Here is a 13,559-nt window from a genome sequence, read left to right on the forward strand (position 1 = left end):
GGAACTCTATTATGTGAAAATAAAATACCACTTTCTCCTCTGCAATGCAGCCGTCTCACTTCCTCAATAAAACCCCAAAAACTGACTTCACTGCAAGTGGTGAGAAACCCTGGTGAACGTTCAGGTCATGGTAAGTCTATTCTTATCTTTCCCTCTGAGGTAGGGAGGGACAAAAGGCAACTATTAATGCCTAGCCAGATATTCCATGTGGCAACCATTGCGCTAATGATTAGCTCCCAAATAAACGGGAAACATACAGACCGACCACAACAGAATGGGAGGGAGGGGACTTCCGTGGTATGGCCTGTAGATGCTGACATCATTTCCTAATATCACCACATTACTGTAGAGCTGCAACATTCCCTGATTGCAGGAGAGATTGAATAGTAAATACGCCACAAAAAAAATACGAAAATAGATTTGTCATGTTGCTCTGCATCACTACGGCCCATAGGTTTCTGGAGGGCCTGAGTGTGTGCGGAGGCAGAAATGTGAATGAGGGAGAAAAAGAGACATGACCTGTGTCTGACCACCCACTTCCCTCAGTAATCATCCACAAACACACTAATCAATGACAGCTGCCTTGATGCAGGATCAAAAGACCGCAGGGAGAACATTAACACCACAGGCTTCCGGGCCTCATGTTCTCGTATCCCGCCTCTGTGAACATCCATCTCAGCGAGGGCATGAAAAATCAGGAGAGCAGACCAAGACAGGAAGGTGAGAGATCGTCTTCACTCTCAAATTTATCCAAGTCGGCCCTTGACTGTGGCTCCGGATTGCAAACAACAAAAGGTGAACTACAGGAATCCAGAGTACAGAAAAGCCTTTGCTTCAGGCTGTAGTATGTTGTCCTTTAATGTCTTCTTAAGGAATCACCACGACGAATGATTAATACCGAGGAATGCTGCAGAGCATTCCACCATGACAGTCATGGCCAATGGCAACATATGGAATACTATTTCATGACCATCTCTGCACCATACACAGCAGTGACTATTGCATTTTCCCTGCTCTATGCAATGTGGTGTGACTGCTGCACCTCTGAGGCCAGATTCATAACAGCACCCTGTGGATAAACCTGTAGATTTACCTGTAGATTAGGAAATTCAAAATATCGAGTGCAATGTCATAAAGAATATAAATGAAATAATCTAGAAGTCTGTCTTTGACTAAATGGACTTAAAGCATTTAGATTTTTGTATTCCTTTGTTTATTTCAAAACTAAAATTACAAGAAAAACCCAGCTGGCACCGGACGTCAATATTACGTCAGAAGAACATTGAACTCTTACGTTGTACAGGCGTAAAATTTTGGGTGAAAGGAAAATCAATTTTAGTCTCCTGACATGACAACCCAGCCAACTCAGCCAACTCAGCCAATTATCAACATCTAATGACAAGCAAACCAGCAAGTAACACACATTAGGAAGGTTAATTTGGTCTCTGGTGTGAAGCTATACCACACACAGCCTCAATAGACTTAAATTTGTCCTTAATTGCTCTGTATATACCTTAATGATGAAGTTAATAAATCACCAGGGATATAAGCTACATGTGTTCTGCTCAGACTTGAAACTCCACATTTTTTTTTTTTTTTTTTTGCATTTAAAACCCGTGGCGATGAGTATTCTCATGACCCCCCCTCAACACTGATCATCTGTCACCTTGTGCATTCCTGAGATTTGTGAATGTTTGAACTCTCTCCAAGACACTGACACGGAGGGAAAAACTGCAATAACTGCAAATAGGGGCAGTAATCAGTTTATCAAAGTGGGTCTCCGCATTTCTGGCGCGGGCATTCTCTGTGGCATAATGTGATCCAGCTTTGGGAAACAAGTGGAAAATGACTGGAGGCTAAAACAACTAATGAATACTTACACTGAGAGGTCTGGTGCAACACATGTTTGTAGTGGGCAGCTACTGAGAGAGTAGAGCAGGGAGAGAGAGGCACCTCCGTGCGGTTTGCACGGGTCCAGAATTTCCTCTATGATGCGTAAATGTGTGTCAGTTTAATATAATTATCCAACTCTTGGTGCTTTGGCAAATATTTTAGATCAATGTTCGATTACATAAACAATTCGACAACCACACAAACTCTTTAACGGATCTGTTATTACTCACTCATGTTGTGCAGACAACCACTGTCTAAACCCACAAACAGGGCTAACAGTAGCTACACTGCAGACACTGAAGTCATGTCCTCAGCATTTTTTGTGGGGGGAATATTACACAAGCTAACTTCACATAAAATCCAACATTTCCCAGTGCAAAAGCATACACTTTTTTCCCTAAATGTGAATAAAGGCAGAATAAATAAAATTTAAAAAATCATGAGCTTTAGTATTTCTCTTCCAGCATCCCTGCAAAGTAGATGGTTTTTTAAAGCATTAACAAAGATCTTGTGGCAGATAAATTTAAGAATAACTGAACAGCTGGATTTATAAATATAATGACAACAGATTTGATTTACAAATTGTGTTGGGGTTTTACTGGAGGGATTTGAACAGCAGCTTATATGGAATGATGGTCTGGAAACACATCTTCACAAAAAAAATAGCCTTGTTATTTTATAAGTTGCTTTATGTTAGTTTATACTTTTATTTCATTACATTTCAGGGAGAAATACTGTACTTTTTGCTGTATCTTATCACATAAAATAATGTCATATACTAGCCAACAATAGCTGAAATTAACACTATCTAGAGCAGGGGTGTCAAACTCCTTTTAGTTCATGGGGCTTACTTGATCTCAAGTTGGCCAGACCAGTAAAACCACTGTAGAATAACCTCAAAATAATAACAACATTCACATTTTTCATTTTCTCTTAGCGTAAAGAAGTACAAGTACATTTTGAATGTATCTATTTAATAACAGATGATGAACAGCCTAAGATATCTTAACAAAAAAAGTGCATATTCAACAATATGTCTCAGTTTTTCCACATAATACTGGCATCACCACACCAAACTAAAGTGGAAGCTATTGAAGAAGCAGGTTAGGTGATCTGTCGCCTTACATACAATTTACTTATCTAAAGTTTTGGCCGTACCTTAGCTGTAGGGTTCCACCAAAAGTATTTTAAAATAGAAGTCTGACACTGAGTCTTTTGTACTGGAGCTGCTGGTTGACAATATTTTGCACAATGTTCAGTATCTTAAATATGACCACAGTAAGTATTTATTGTATTTTCAGAGAGCTGTATTCTGGTCAGGGTGGAAAAGCCTCTGAAGCAGCATTTTATATGAAGTAGGATACTCATTTAACTTGCTCCTGAAAGCTGCACCTCTAAGCCTTCACAACTGCTTCAATATTAGATGTGCAAAGTCATCTAGTGGGCCGGATTAGAGCTGGCCCCATGTTTGACACTCCTGATCTTGAGCAACTACAACAGTAAAATGCTACTTACACAAGTAAGCATTAGTAATAATGATCCAATAATACAATGTTCAATTAAGGAATACTCACAGGCGGCATTTTTTGCATGGTGAGTGATATGTACTTTTCCAACTAATACATGTACTTTTAGGGACTGTAAGGAAACTATTAGGGTGGAGAGTGGGGTTGGATCTTGAATTTCATTATATATATATATATATATATATATATATATATATATATATATATGGATGTATTATTATTAGTGCTATTATTGTTATCTATCATAAATCTTAAAAGGGAAGAATTAATCTAGCAAAAGAAAAAGGTAAAAGACCCTCACAGCATTAAAAAAAGAAACATAACCTGACCACCGCCACCCTTTATCATTGTGTACTTGAGTAAAATTGTGAATGTAGGACTTTTACCTAAATACATGCATATTTAATTTAGGTATTTCTACATTTACTTAGAGGTAAATAATCTAAATAACCTTACCGTCACTGATGAAACTGTGCTGTATTTTGAGTCTGCACAATGCACCATTAATGGCTGCACTTCCACTCCGCGCCACAAGAGGGAGACACTTGTATTTTGATATCACGCGCTGTCATTGATAATCAGCGACAGCGAGTTTGTTGTTAAAGGAAGTGGTCAAAAAAAGTTGTGTATACTGTGATACCAACCGACAGAGGGAAAAAACACCATGAAAGAGAGATAGGGCGTGTTTTGTTGTCATATAACACAAGCGATTGCTTCTACGCAAAACCCAAAGCGGTGATTATCTTTTCTTCGTCTTTCTCTGATGCTGCGTTGAGAACAAGCGAGCAGTCATCATGAACGAGAGTTTCGACCGAGCTCCTGGATCGGGGAGAAGCCGAAATCTCCCCACAGACCCCGGGCTAGCTGATATCGTCGGGGACGGGGACACCAAAACCCAGCTTTTCAACCAAAGGGAACCGCTGAGGCAGCCGCGAACATCCCCGCCTTTCGCTGAGAACAACATGAGCGCGGCCAACGCCATTGCTGCTGGAGGTAGGGAGCTGTCAACTAGGCTAACGGTAACTGAGCTAATTTGGCTAAATAGCTACTTTCAGATTCGGTTTTGTGTAAATGCAACTGACATGACATGGCCACTAAAGGCCAGACTGTGTTTCCCTGAATTTAATAGTAGCTACAAAATTTCCTCTGGCTGACAGCTTGTCTAAGAAGCACGTAGTGGTTGAAATTTTCGTTTAACCTGTTGTTAATCTGGTGTTGTCAATTAGTTAGCTAGCTGCTAACTAGCGTTCCATTAATGTTAGCTTGTTCAACCGTTAGCATTTTGGCGTTGCGACATGCACCTGTTGGATTGTTATTTCATGTGTGGTAACGCAGTGTCTAAATAAAGCTCCCACTCAAATGTCACATCGTTGGTTAGTTACGTGTCACAGTTAAAGCTGTCTTACCCAGCTAAAACTTTGGAGAGCTAACATCCACTGCAGCTAACTAGCTTAGTGTAAAGTTAGCATAATCAGAGCAAAGGGGAAGAATCAGTTCCCCTTTTAAATCTGATCAAGTATTTGGCCTTAAATTGGAGGGGAAGTAAAGTAACAGTGAGGTAAATCACGGTGTAGATATACTGATAAAACCTTATTCTTTGAGTATCAGTTTCACAGAATAAGACCAGTGTTTGGAGCATTGGATGCCCTATTGTGATCTGTTTCTAAAGGACTATGCCTCTGTATGGCCATGGCCAAAACCACGTGATTACATGGGCAGGTCTGAAAAGCACAACTGCATCTGTATTAAAAGTCTCCTAAAGTACATTAGTATCAACCAGTATGGGTGGAAAATGTATATATAATTCCTGCATGATCCAGTACTCATTTCTGGGATGGTAGCCAACCAACCAAACACTATCCCACTCCAGTAGGTTGATGTGCACTGCACTCGAGCTGCACCTACAGCATGACCTTAAATGTTCAGTCAGGCAGTTGGGAGCTGTACCTGCACACATGCATGCGCTGCAGCACTGGGGGGCAGGTGCACACACACTCTGCTGCCAACATTAGTCTGTGTGAAACATGTAGTGTGCGCAGCAGCACTAAAGTCAGTGGTACATAGCAGGGAGCATTATGTATTATGTGCTGTATTGCAGCTTTACACTTATTTTTTGTACTTTCTAAACCCTGCAGGACAGTGCTGTGTAGTGGTGTGTTCCGTTTAATTCTGGTGCACTATGCCTCTGATTTCCTATTGATCCGTGTTCGTCAGATCTCATAAAACGGCTAAAACCAGTGAAGAATTTATTCTACTAACAAGTAGTCTGTGGTCTGAGTAGCTAAAGTATATTGGTATAGCTTATTCTTCTGTGTGGAAGTCTCACATTGCTGTCCAGGAAGTATCAAAAACACATCAATGAGCCACATTTTTGCAATGGGTGTCTTCATTACTATAAACATGGACATTGTAGGGTTTTTTTCTTTATGTTGAGTCAATCCCATTTACAGAAACCTTCTGCTGCAAATGCTTGCTGGTGCAACAAGTCTTTGGCTGAAAATGGTCTCAAACAACAGCACAACTTACTCCTGTTTGACTTAAGTTTGCTAAAATTACAGTGCCCAGCTGTTACAGAGAGTAAGTCAGTCTTAAAGTATATTTGTGAACTGTTTCGAAGGATCGAAATTTTTGAGTCAATAGTTCACAACAAGAATATATGTAGTATTACCAGCTTTGTCTTTAAAGAAAAAAAGAGAAAGTGAACATGTGGGTTGAGTGGTGTCGCAGAGGCCTAAATCAAAGACTGAGAACATTTTTCTTCTTCCTCTTTCAGACTTTAAAAGACAGAACAAACCCCAACAAAGTGCGAATGCCAACAGTATGTCTGCCTCCATAGGTTTTAATGAGGTGGATTCCTTGGTCAAGTCATCAAAGCTTTCAGCCAGTGCCCCAGAGTTTGTCCCCTCGGGAGTCAGCCAGTATGAAGTAAGAGGCATTTTACACTATCACTGCCTTTACTCTGATGCTATTGCTCTTATTGTTTTATATTGTTAAACAACATGTATTGTAATGGTTCCAAGCTTCCAAGTTGGACCTGTGTCAGTGGTGCATCCATCATTACATCTGTAAAGATCAGAATATCTTATACATTTAGATGTCTAACTTAAATGTTACTTGGCTAATTTGAAGTAGCAAGACAAAGTGCTTTGGATTTTTTTTATTAATTTTTTACTGTGATTTTTGTGTAGGACCCCTCTTATTATGATGACAATGAAAGCTACTACAGTGAACCAACCTTGGCTGAAACGGTCACAGACTTCCTCGGCCACCTGAGCTCCTCACCAGGGTCCTTCGAGTCAGATGTTGAACAGATAACTGCCATGCTCAATTCCTGGGTTACTACTGAAGAGTTGTTGAATGAACTGGTGGAACTGATCTACACACAGGTTTGGGGCGACATATTCAGTCCAAATTGAAACAAAACTTGTCTAAACACAGCATACACTTTGAATTTAAATATAAATGTATGTTAGTGACAAAACACACGATTGTATAAGGTACCACACTGGGTATTAAGTTTTCTTCTCATTGCAGTCGACAGCCATTCCAAACTTCTCTTACACGGGCGCCAGGCTCTGTAACTACCTGTCCCATCACCTCACTATCAGCCCACCAAGTGGCAACTTTCGACAGCTCCTCCTGCAAAGGTGATTTATTTCTGTCTTTACTGGATTTAATGTGGGTTAAAGATCTCATAACAAATATTGGCTTAACTTGTCATTAAATACAATTTCTTTATAGTTAGAATGTTGAAACAAAGGTGACAGTGTTGTTACAAGATGATGCAAAATCATCTGATAGAAATTTTGGTATCACACAAGCAGTAATACAATTAAAATAATAATAAGGCCAACATGCAGAGCATCTTGACCTGTCACTGTTCAAATGAATATTAAAAAGGAAGAATGTTGTCTGCTCTAGATGTCGAATAGAGTATGAACAGAGGGATGCAGCTGTTCGCGGAGAACTGGAAACCCAGAAGAAATTCCACTCCTTTGTGCTCTTTCTGGGAGAGCTATACCTTAACCTGGAGGTAAGAGGTTCTCTTGTTTAAATGCATTTATTTAATTTGTGTATTAAATTTTACACAACACAATCCTGACTTCCTATTTGGACCATGGTTGTTTTGGTAACACCCTGCTTGAATTGCTGCCAGACGTTTAGGATGTCTGGTGATGCTGCTGGTGCTTTCCGTTGTATTCTGGTCACCTGTATACATGTTGTAGATCTCAGGGGAGGGATTAACTTTGCAAGTTGGGTTCATAAGCCATTAACACAAGAATAGTTTGCCTTCAATCTTTTCATTTTATTAGTCAGTCGTTGTAATTTGTGCCAATCTGTTTTTGTGTCTTCAGATTAAGAGAGGGAAAGGACCTCCAAGTCGAGCAGATATCCTCCTCAATGGTCTGAAGGACCTGATGAACAGCCTGTTCTCCAATCCTGTGGATGCAAATCTCATCTGCGCTGTGAAACTGCTTAAGGTTTCATATCTCAATATGTTTACACATTGGTATAGAAAGCTTTCCAGGTAGTTTTGTTGTTTAGGGGGGTAATGATAATGTGTTTTGCATTTGCAGCTGACAGGCTCTGTCCTGGATGACGCGTGGAAAGAAAGTGGGAAACCACACATGGATGAACTGATCCAAAGAATAGAGACTATTCTACTGGATGCCACCTGCAGCAGGTATGTATATCAATGTGGTCTTTTGTGTGCAGTGAATACTCCAGGCTTATGCTTAAGGTTACGTTAGATTTAAAAAGCTTGGAACATCTGAGATGCTGCAACTTTGCGGAGACATTCACAGAGGTGTCTGCTAATATAGTTGCACCTAATGATCATGTGTGACAGTCATCCAGCATCAAAAAGCTATGGATGAATAAATATTTCACAAAAAATGAATCAATTATATACAGATGAGGTCTTAGGTTCGGAGTTTTATGAACAATGGTAATGAAGCCAATGTTTACCCGAGTGTTATGTTTTAACACACACTGCACTTGAAACGTGCCATCATTCAAAAATCAGCCATAACCTGGCAAAAGACTAAGCAGTTAAGAGTTAAACCCTAATAAAGGTCCTGGGTAACTCGTGTTGATATGAGCATATTTTGTCTTCAGAGATGTCAGACAGATGCTTCTAAAACTAGTGGAGTTGAGATCAAGTGACTGGGGCAGAGTCCGTGCTGCCGCAGCAGCCAGCAACGCCACACCAGACAATGACCCTAACTACTTTATGGTGAGTGTCAAATGTACCATACTCACCACTTTTCTTCCTTTTTTAAAATATTATTATTCTTTTTCATAATCTCTGTATTTCTGTTTGTCATTTGTTTTTCTCCTATTAGAATGAACCTACATTCTACACAGAAGACGGCACTCCTTTCACAGCAGCAGATCCAGGTGACTCAAGAAAATATGAACATGACAGATCAGGACAGGCTAGCATTGGCTGTGTATCAGCCTGTCTATAGCTAGCTGTGTTTAGTCAGTCACAGGCACAGTTGACATGTAAGATAACTCTCTGGTGTCTGCTTTTAAGTAATAAGTAAAAAAAAGAATAAAATAAAACGGTTAAAGACTAAAAAAAGAAGGCGTAATATTTCCTAATTTATTTTTTGATATTAGAGTTATAACAGTTATATCTATAAAACAGTGGTTTTATAAGTGAAAGAATGAATCAGTTCTATAAATTGTACTGTTGTTAAATGTTGTTTAGTATATTGCAATCGACGCAAAGGAAAAATTGGCATACTCATTTATATCAATCATGTGCACAGTTAAAACTGAAGCTATGCCGCCTTTTAATTCTAGGCAAAAATTCAAAATGGAAACAGTGTTGATAGAAATGGACTTTACATTTGTTTGCGATGCATTATTGTGCTGATTGTAAAAAAAAAAAAATCAGTTCTGTAATTGGAAGATGGCAACATGAAGCAGTATGCAAACAGCTTTTTATTAATACTTTTGTTATTTTTATTATTAGCATTTAAATTTATTTATTTGTTATGTGATATGTTATTCTCCAGCTAAACTACTATTTATTTGAAACGTTACTACAAAATATGCTGGTTAGAAAACGGACGTTGCCTCACAAACACACTGCATAATTTATTTTAGATAACAATATTTGTAATAAATTTGCATTTTGGCCTGATTCATCCTGTTTACTCTTCTCAGCCATCTCACTCAATAAGTCTTTTAAATTGTGGAAAAAGCAGTCATCTCCTACTTTAAATGGGAAAACATCTGCAGTCATGTTCTAGCCTCTTCTGTGTTTAAGTGTCATTGTCTCTGCTTTTGCAGAATATGCTGAAAAATACCAGGAGATCATGGACAGGCAGCATTATTTCCATGACATTGATGGAGAAAATGGAAATGACCTGTAAGTACATATCATAGGAGTAAAAATAATATAGGTGGGGCATGCATGATTTTCTTTTAGTGCACAGCTACCAACTTTACTGGATGACCTGTTGATGCTTGTTGCTATGGATACCTTTCATAACACATACTTTTCCGCTTATCTGTAGTGATTTTTATAAATCTATATTTTTTTGGTGCGAGTTGCTGAGTGTTTGCAATATCAGCCATAGAGATGTCTGCCGTCTCTTCAATACAATGGAACTAGTTGGCACTCGGCTTGTGGTGCTCAAAGTCCAGTTTCATGTAGGGACTGTTGTCTTTCTACTGAACTACACCTGCCAACCACATTTCTGTGCAGAAGGAAGTGTGCATCTCTTAGCTCACCTAGCGCGAGGTGATGCCATGTAGATGTTTACGTCTCGCACTGTCACGAGCCTCTCGTAGACGCACGCCTCCTTCTGAGCAGTGAGCCGGTTGATAGGTGAAGTTCAGTAGAAAGAAAGTAGCTCCTGCATGAAACGGCTCACAGCAACATGTACAAGGCAAGTCTGAGAGTCATTGTCCCTTTCCAACACAGAAGCTGAGTGTCACTGTGAATGAAACTGGTCCTATCATATATACTGTATATTTCTGCTGTAGTACGTGCATTTAAAAATGTCCTCAAAGTAAGAAGTTGGGACAGTTTCATTTCTCATATCTGTGTTATTCTTCACCAGCCTATTGTTATTTTTCAACCCATATCTATAGAGGTTCAACAGTACCACCGTGCTGGTACATCTTGGGTCATGTGACTACATTGTGGCTTCACACAGGTCATATAACCACCTGTGGGCCCCTGAGCTTGGCAAAAGTGTTTGACTGGCCCACAATGCAACAGGGTCGACCGTTCCCTCAGATTCAGTGTAGTCAGCAGTTCAGTGTCAAAGAGGGCTTAGCTCGCTCCTGTCCTCTCTCTCAGAACTGTGCATGTGTGTGTGAGCTTGTGTTTTTGTGTGTCGTGTAAATGCCAGTTACTTGCACATATTATCATTAGTAATACACACTCCATCTGCACATACAGTTAAAAGTAAATCACTGGTTTTGTTGTGTTCACAGATACGACTCTGAAGACGAGATGGAGCCTGAGATAGAAGAAGCTTTTGAGAATTTTTGTTTAGAATCAGAGAGGAAACGACAACAATGACGTGAGAGTGAAAAATCCGTGTGACACAACAGGCACATACTGTACTTCTCCCACTCGAGTTGCTGGAATGTTGAAAAGCGAAAGGAAACTAGCATCAGATAGGTTCAGACTTCTAATTTACTGCAAACAAGCAATTTAACAAAAAGAGCTGTTCTTAGTTGCACTTCTGACACTTTTTTCAGTCAGTGTTGATTAGTAAACGGGGACGATCAACAGGGTTTACTGTTCGGAATATTGAGTTCTAACTTTTTTTTTTTTTTTTTTTTTTTTTTGGACATGAAAGTTCTTTTGTTGTTGTTTTAAATTCTTTCAGAAACTTATTTCCTTTACGCCTAAACTAAATGCCAAGAGGGAAATAGTGTGCTGTGGATTTTTTTAGAGTTTTTTTTCCTGAAAAGACGGATTTTATCAGATGTGTGCATAATTTGTTGAATACTAATTAACGCCCCACGCAAACAGTGCAGGCCAAAAAAAAATACATCGTCAGAGATGCGTCATCTTAATGTAAAACGCACTGTAGAAGGGTAAGGTGGTTGCTTTACTACATATACGTTGCATTTCCAGCTTTCATCTTGACTTTTGAGAACTACCGTCTCTCGTCAGATTGCCAACACTATATTCAATGCTATTCACTTTCTCATCTGGCTGCAGTTGAGTGGTCAGGAAGTCTGTGAAAGGCTGTGCAGTTTGAAACCTGTTGTAAGAAAACAAATACTTAAATTCAGTTTTAAACAGGAAGTGAATATAGTAAAACAAAGGTAAAATAACCAAATTTCTAAGAATACAGTGTATCTAAATTTAATTTGTTTCCTGAATGTAGCTTTAAATATCTAGACATCTTGCAGTTTGCAGTGGTCCAGGTGACATAATGCAGCTGCAACAAAGGATTTAAAGTTATCCCAAGACTGAAAGACTGTTTACCAGCAATCCATGGAGCCCATGAAAAGGAATGTTGTTTTATAGTTTGTAAATATTATTTATGGTATTGTTTGCCTGCAATAAATTCTTTATAATGTGAGAGTTTATTTGCTTGATTTGTCTTTGAGCCCTTTTGAGTCAGAAAGAGATATTTGATGCCGAGAAACCGGCCCAATAACACAAAGCTCTTGACATCCTGTCAGAGACAAACTGCACAAAGTTGTGTTTTTGCCTGTATAACTAACTCCATCCTGATCTGATGTGATCACAACAAGAGCTTTAAAATTATATAATATACAAATAAAAACATTTCATATCAGAATAAACTAAGAAATGTCATCGTAATTTCTGTAACATGTCATTTTAAGGGTCTTCTTGTGGTCACATCAGATTGGTATATAGTTAGTGAAAAGGGCATTTGCAGAATTTGTCCTGTTGCAGTGTTAAAGGTCAAATTCTGTTGTCCTTAGCATCATGAAAATGTGACTGGTTGATAGATTATCCTCTTAAGATTTGCAATGACATATGACTTCATGAAATTATGTGTGTGTTATTCTTTTATACTGGCTCTATGTGTGAAATGGGGCAAAACATAATTGTAATGAAGGAGGGATGAAAAACAGGAGTGATAGCACATACAGTACTAAGCTGCCATTGGTGCAATGCTATCATGTATTTCACAACACTAGGGACATACTGTAGACCTTTAAAAATAAATCACCATGAGATGTGGTCCCTCAAAATTAGCATGACAGCCACATTCTGGGGGGGGTTTGGCTTATGGACTAGGGGAGGTTCACTCTGTATGTGCTGCAGCCTAAAAGAATAATTATTTTTATGCTACAGTCACATTAAACATGAACAAACTGGCTTGATTTCTTGTAAAAACAGAGGAAGCAGGTCGTGAGCAACGGAAGAAGGAATGACCAAAATAATTAGCAAGAAATTGGTAAAAAGAGAAAATTAAAAACTAGTTAAAAATTAGTTAAAACAACAAAAACAAAACAAGGAAATGGCCTGGAAAGAGTGCTTTAAAGATTCTAATAATTCTCTGACATAATTTTAAAATGTAATAATTACTATACATATAGTCTTTCCCTAGCTTTCCCCAAATTTTTAAAGGATAATTTTCCAAATCTATTTTTTATTGCAATTTATGGGACATTTCTTACCAAGTTGCTCATTGCCTTTTTTCTCATGTCTTTGGCAGAAATTGAACCAGGGTTCAAAGGTTTCAATACTTACTATACTGCACAAGAAAAGTGATGTCGCTCCAGGTTTCAAAGGGTTAATGTTCCAATCCAGAGATTCTTTGTGAAGGGACTTAATGGCTGTGATCACAGCAGTTATACTGAGTTACCAGTTACTCAGGTGCAGCAGAACATAATTCATATAAAAATAATATATTAAAATTGCAGTAATTCCAACCTTTTTTTTTTTAAGTGTATCTTTTTTTTACTTTCAATGCTGTCAATGAAAAAAAAGACTATAGATTTGCATCTATAGCACCTCTACCATATGAAAATAACGTGATAGATACTGTATTTTTTTTTTAAATAAATAAGTCCCTTTTCTTAGGATTAATGAAAATATTGCAGCAAATAAATTTGATCATGCTGTAAAAAGGTAATCGGATAATTGCTTTAATTTTATTTTGAAAGTAACCTGTCCTGTTC

At 38.5% G+C, this 13,559-nt stretch overlaps 1 protein-coding gene across 2 annotated transcripts; it reads left to right on the plus strand.

Moving 5' to 3' along the window:
• The first annotated feature begins 4,008 nt into the window (after positions 1-4,008).
• Positions 4,009-11,983, plus strand: paip1 (poly(A) binding protein interacting protein 1). Of its 2 annotated transcripts, none has more exons than XM_049579343.1 (11): positions 4,009-4,412; positions 6,256-6,344; positions 6,608-6,805; positions 6,954-7,066; positions 7,341-7,452; positions 7,775-7,900; positions 7,997-8,103; positions 8,538-8,655; positions 8,765-8,819; positions 9,723-9,801; positions 10,878-11,983. In XM_049579343.1, exons 1-11 carry the CDS (start codon positions 4,214-4,216, stop codon positions 10,963-10,965), a joined length of 1,284 nt encoding a protein of 427 aa, XP_049435300.1. In that variant the 5' UTR covers positions 4,009-4,213; the 3' UTR covers positions 10,966-11,983. The 2 variants fall into 2 exon arrangements, with proteins under 2 accessions (XP_049435300.1, XP_049435298.1); XM_049579341.1 differs by having other exon boundaries at positions 4,011-4,412; positions 6,193-6,344.
• The last annotated feature ends 1,576 nt before the right edge of the window (positions 11,984-13,559 follow it).

The sequence above is a fragment of the Epinephelus fuscoguttatus genome, linkage group LG6 (genome assembly GCF_011397635.1).
Source record: "Epinephelus fuscoguttatus linkage group LG6, E.fuscoguttatus.final_Chr_v1".
Taxonomy (NCBI): domain Eukaryota; kingdom Metazoa; phylum Chordata; class Actinopteri; order Perciformes; family Serranidae; genus Epinephelus; species Epinephelus fuscoguttatus.

Excerpts from the sequence above, each read along its gene's own strand:
- paip1 (XM_049579341.1), top strand. The coding sequence starts at position 4,214 with ATGAACGAGAGTTTCGACCGAGCTCCTGGATCGGGGAGAAGCCGAAAT. Across the intron at positions 6,345-6,607 it reads CGGGAGTCAGCCAGTATGAA|GACCCCTCTTATTATGATGA; the intron begins GTAAGAGGCATT and ends ATTTTTGTGTAG. Across the intron at positions 7,067-7,340 it reads CGACAGCTCCTCCTGCAAAG|ATGTCGAATAGAGTATGAAC; the intron begins GTGATTTATTTC and ends TGTCTGCTCTAG.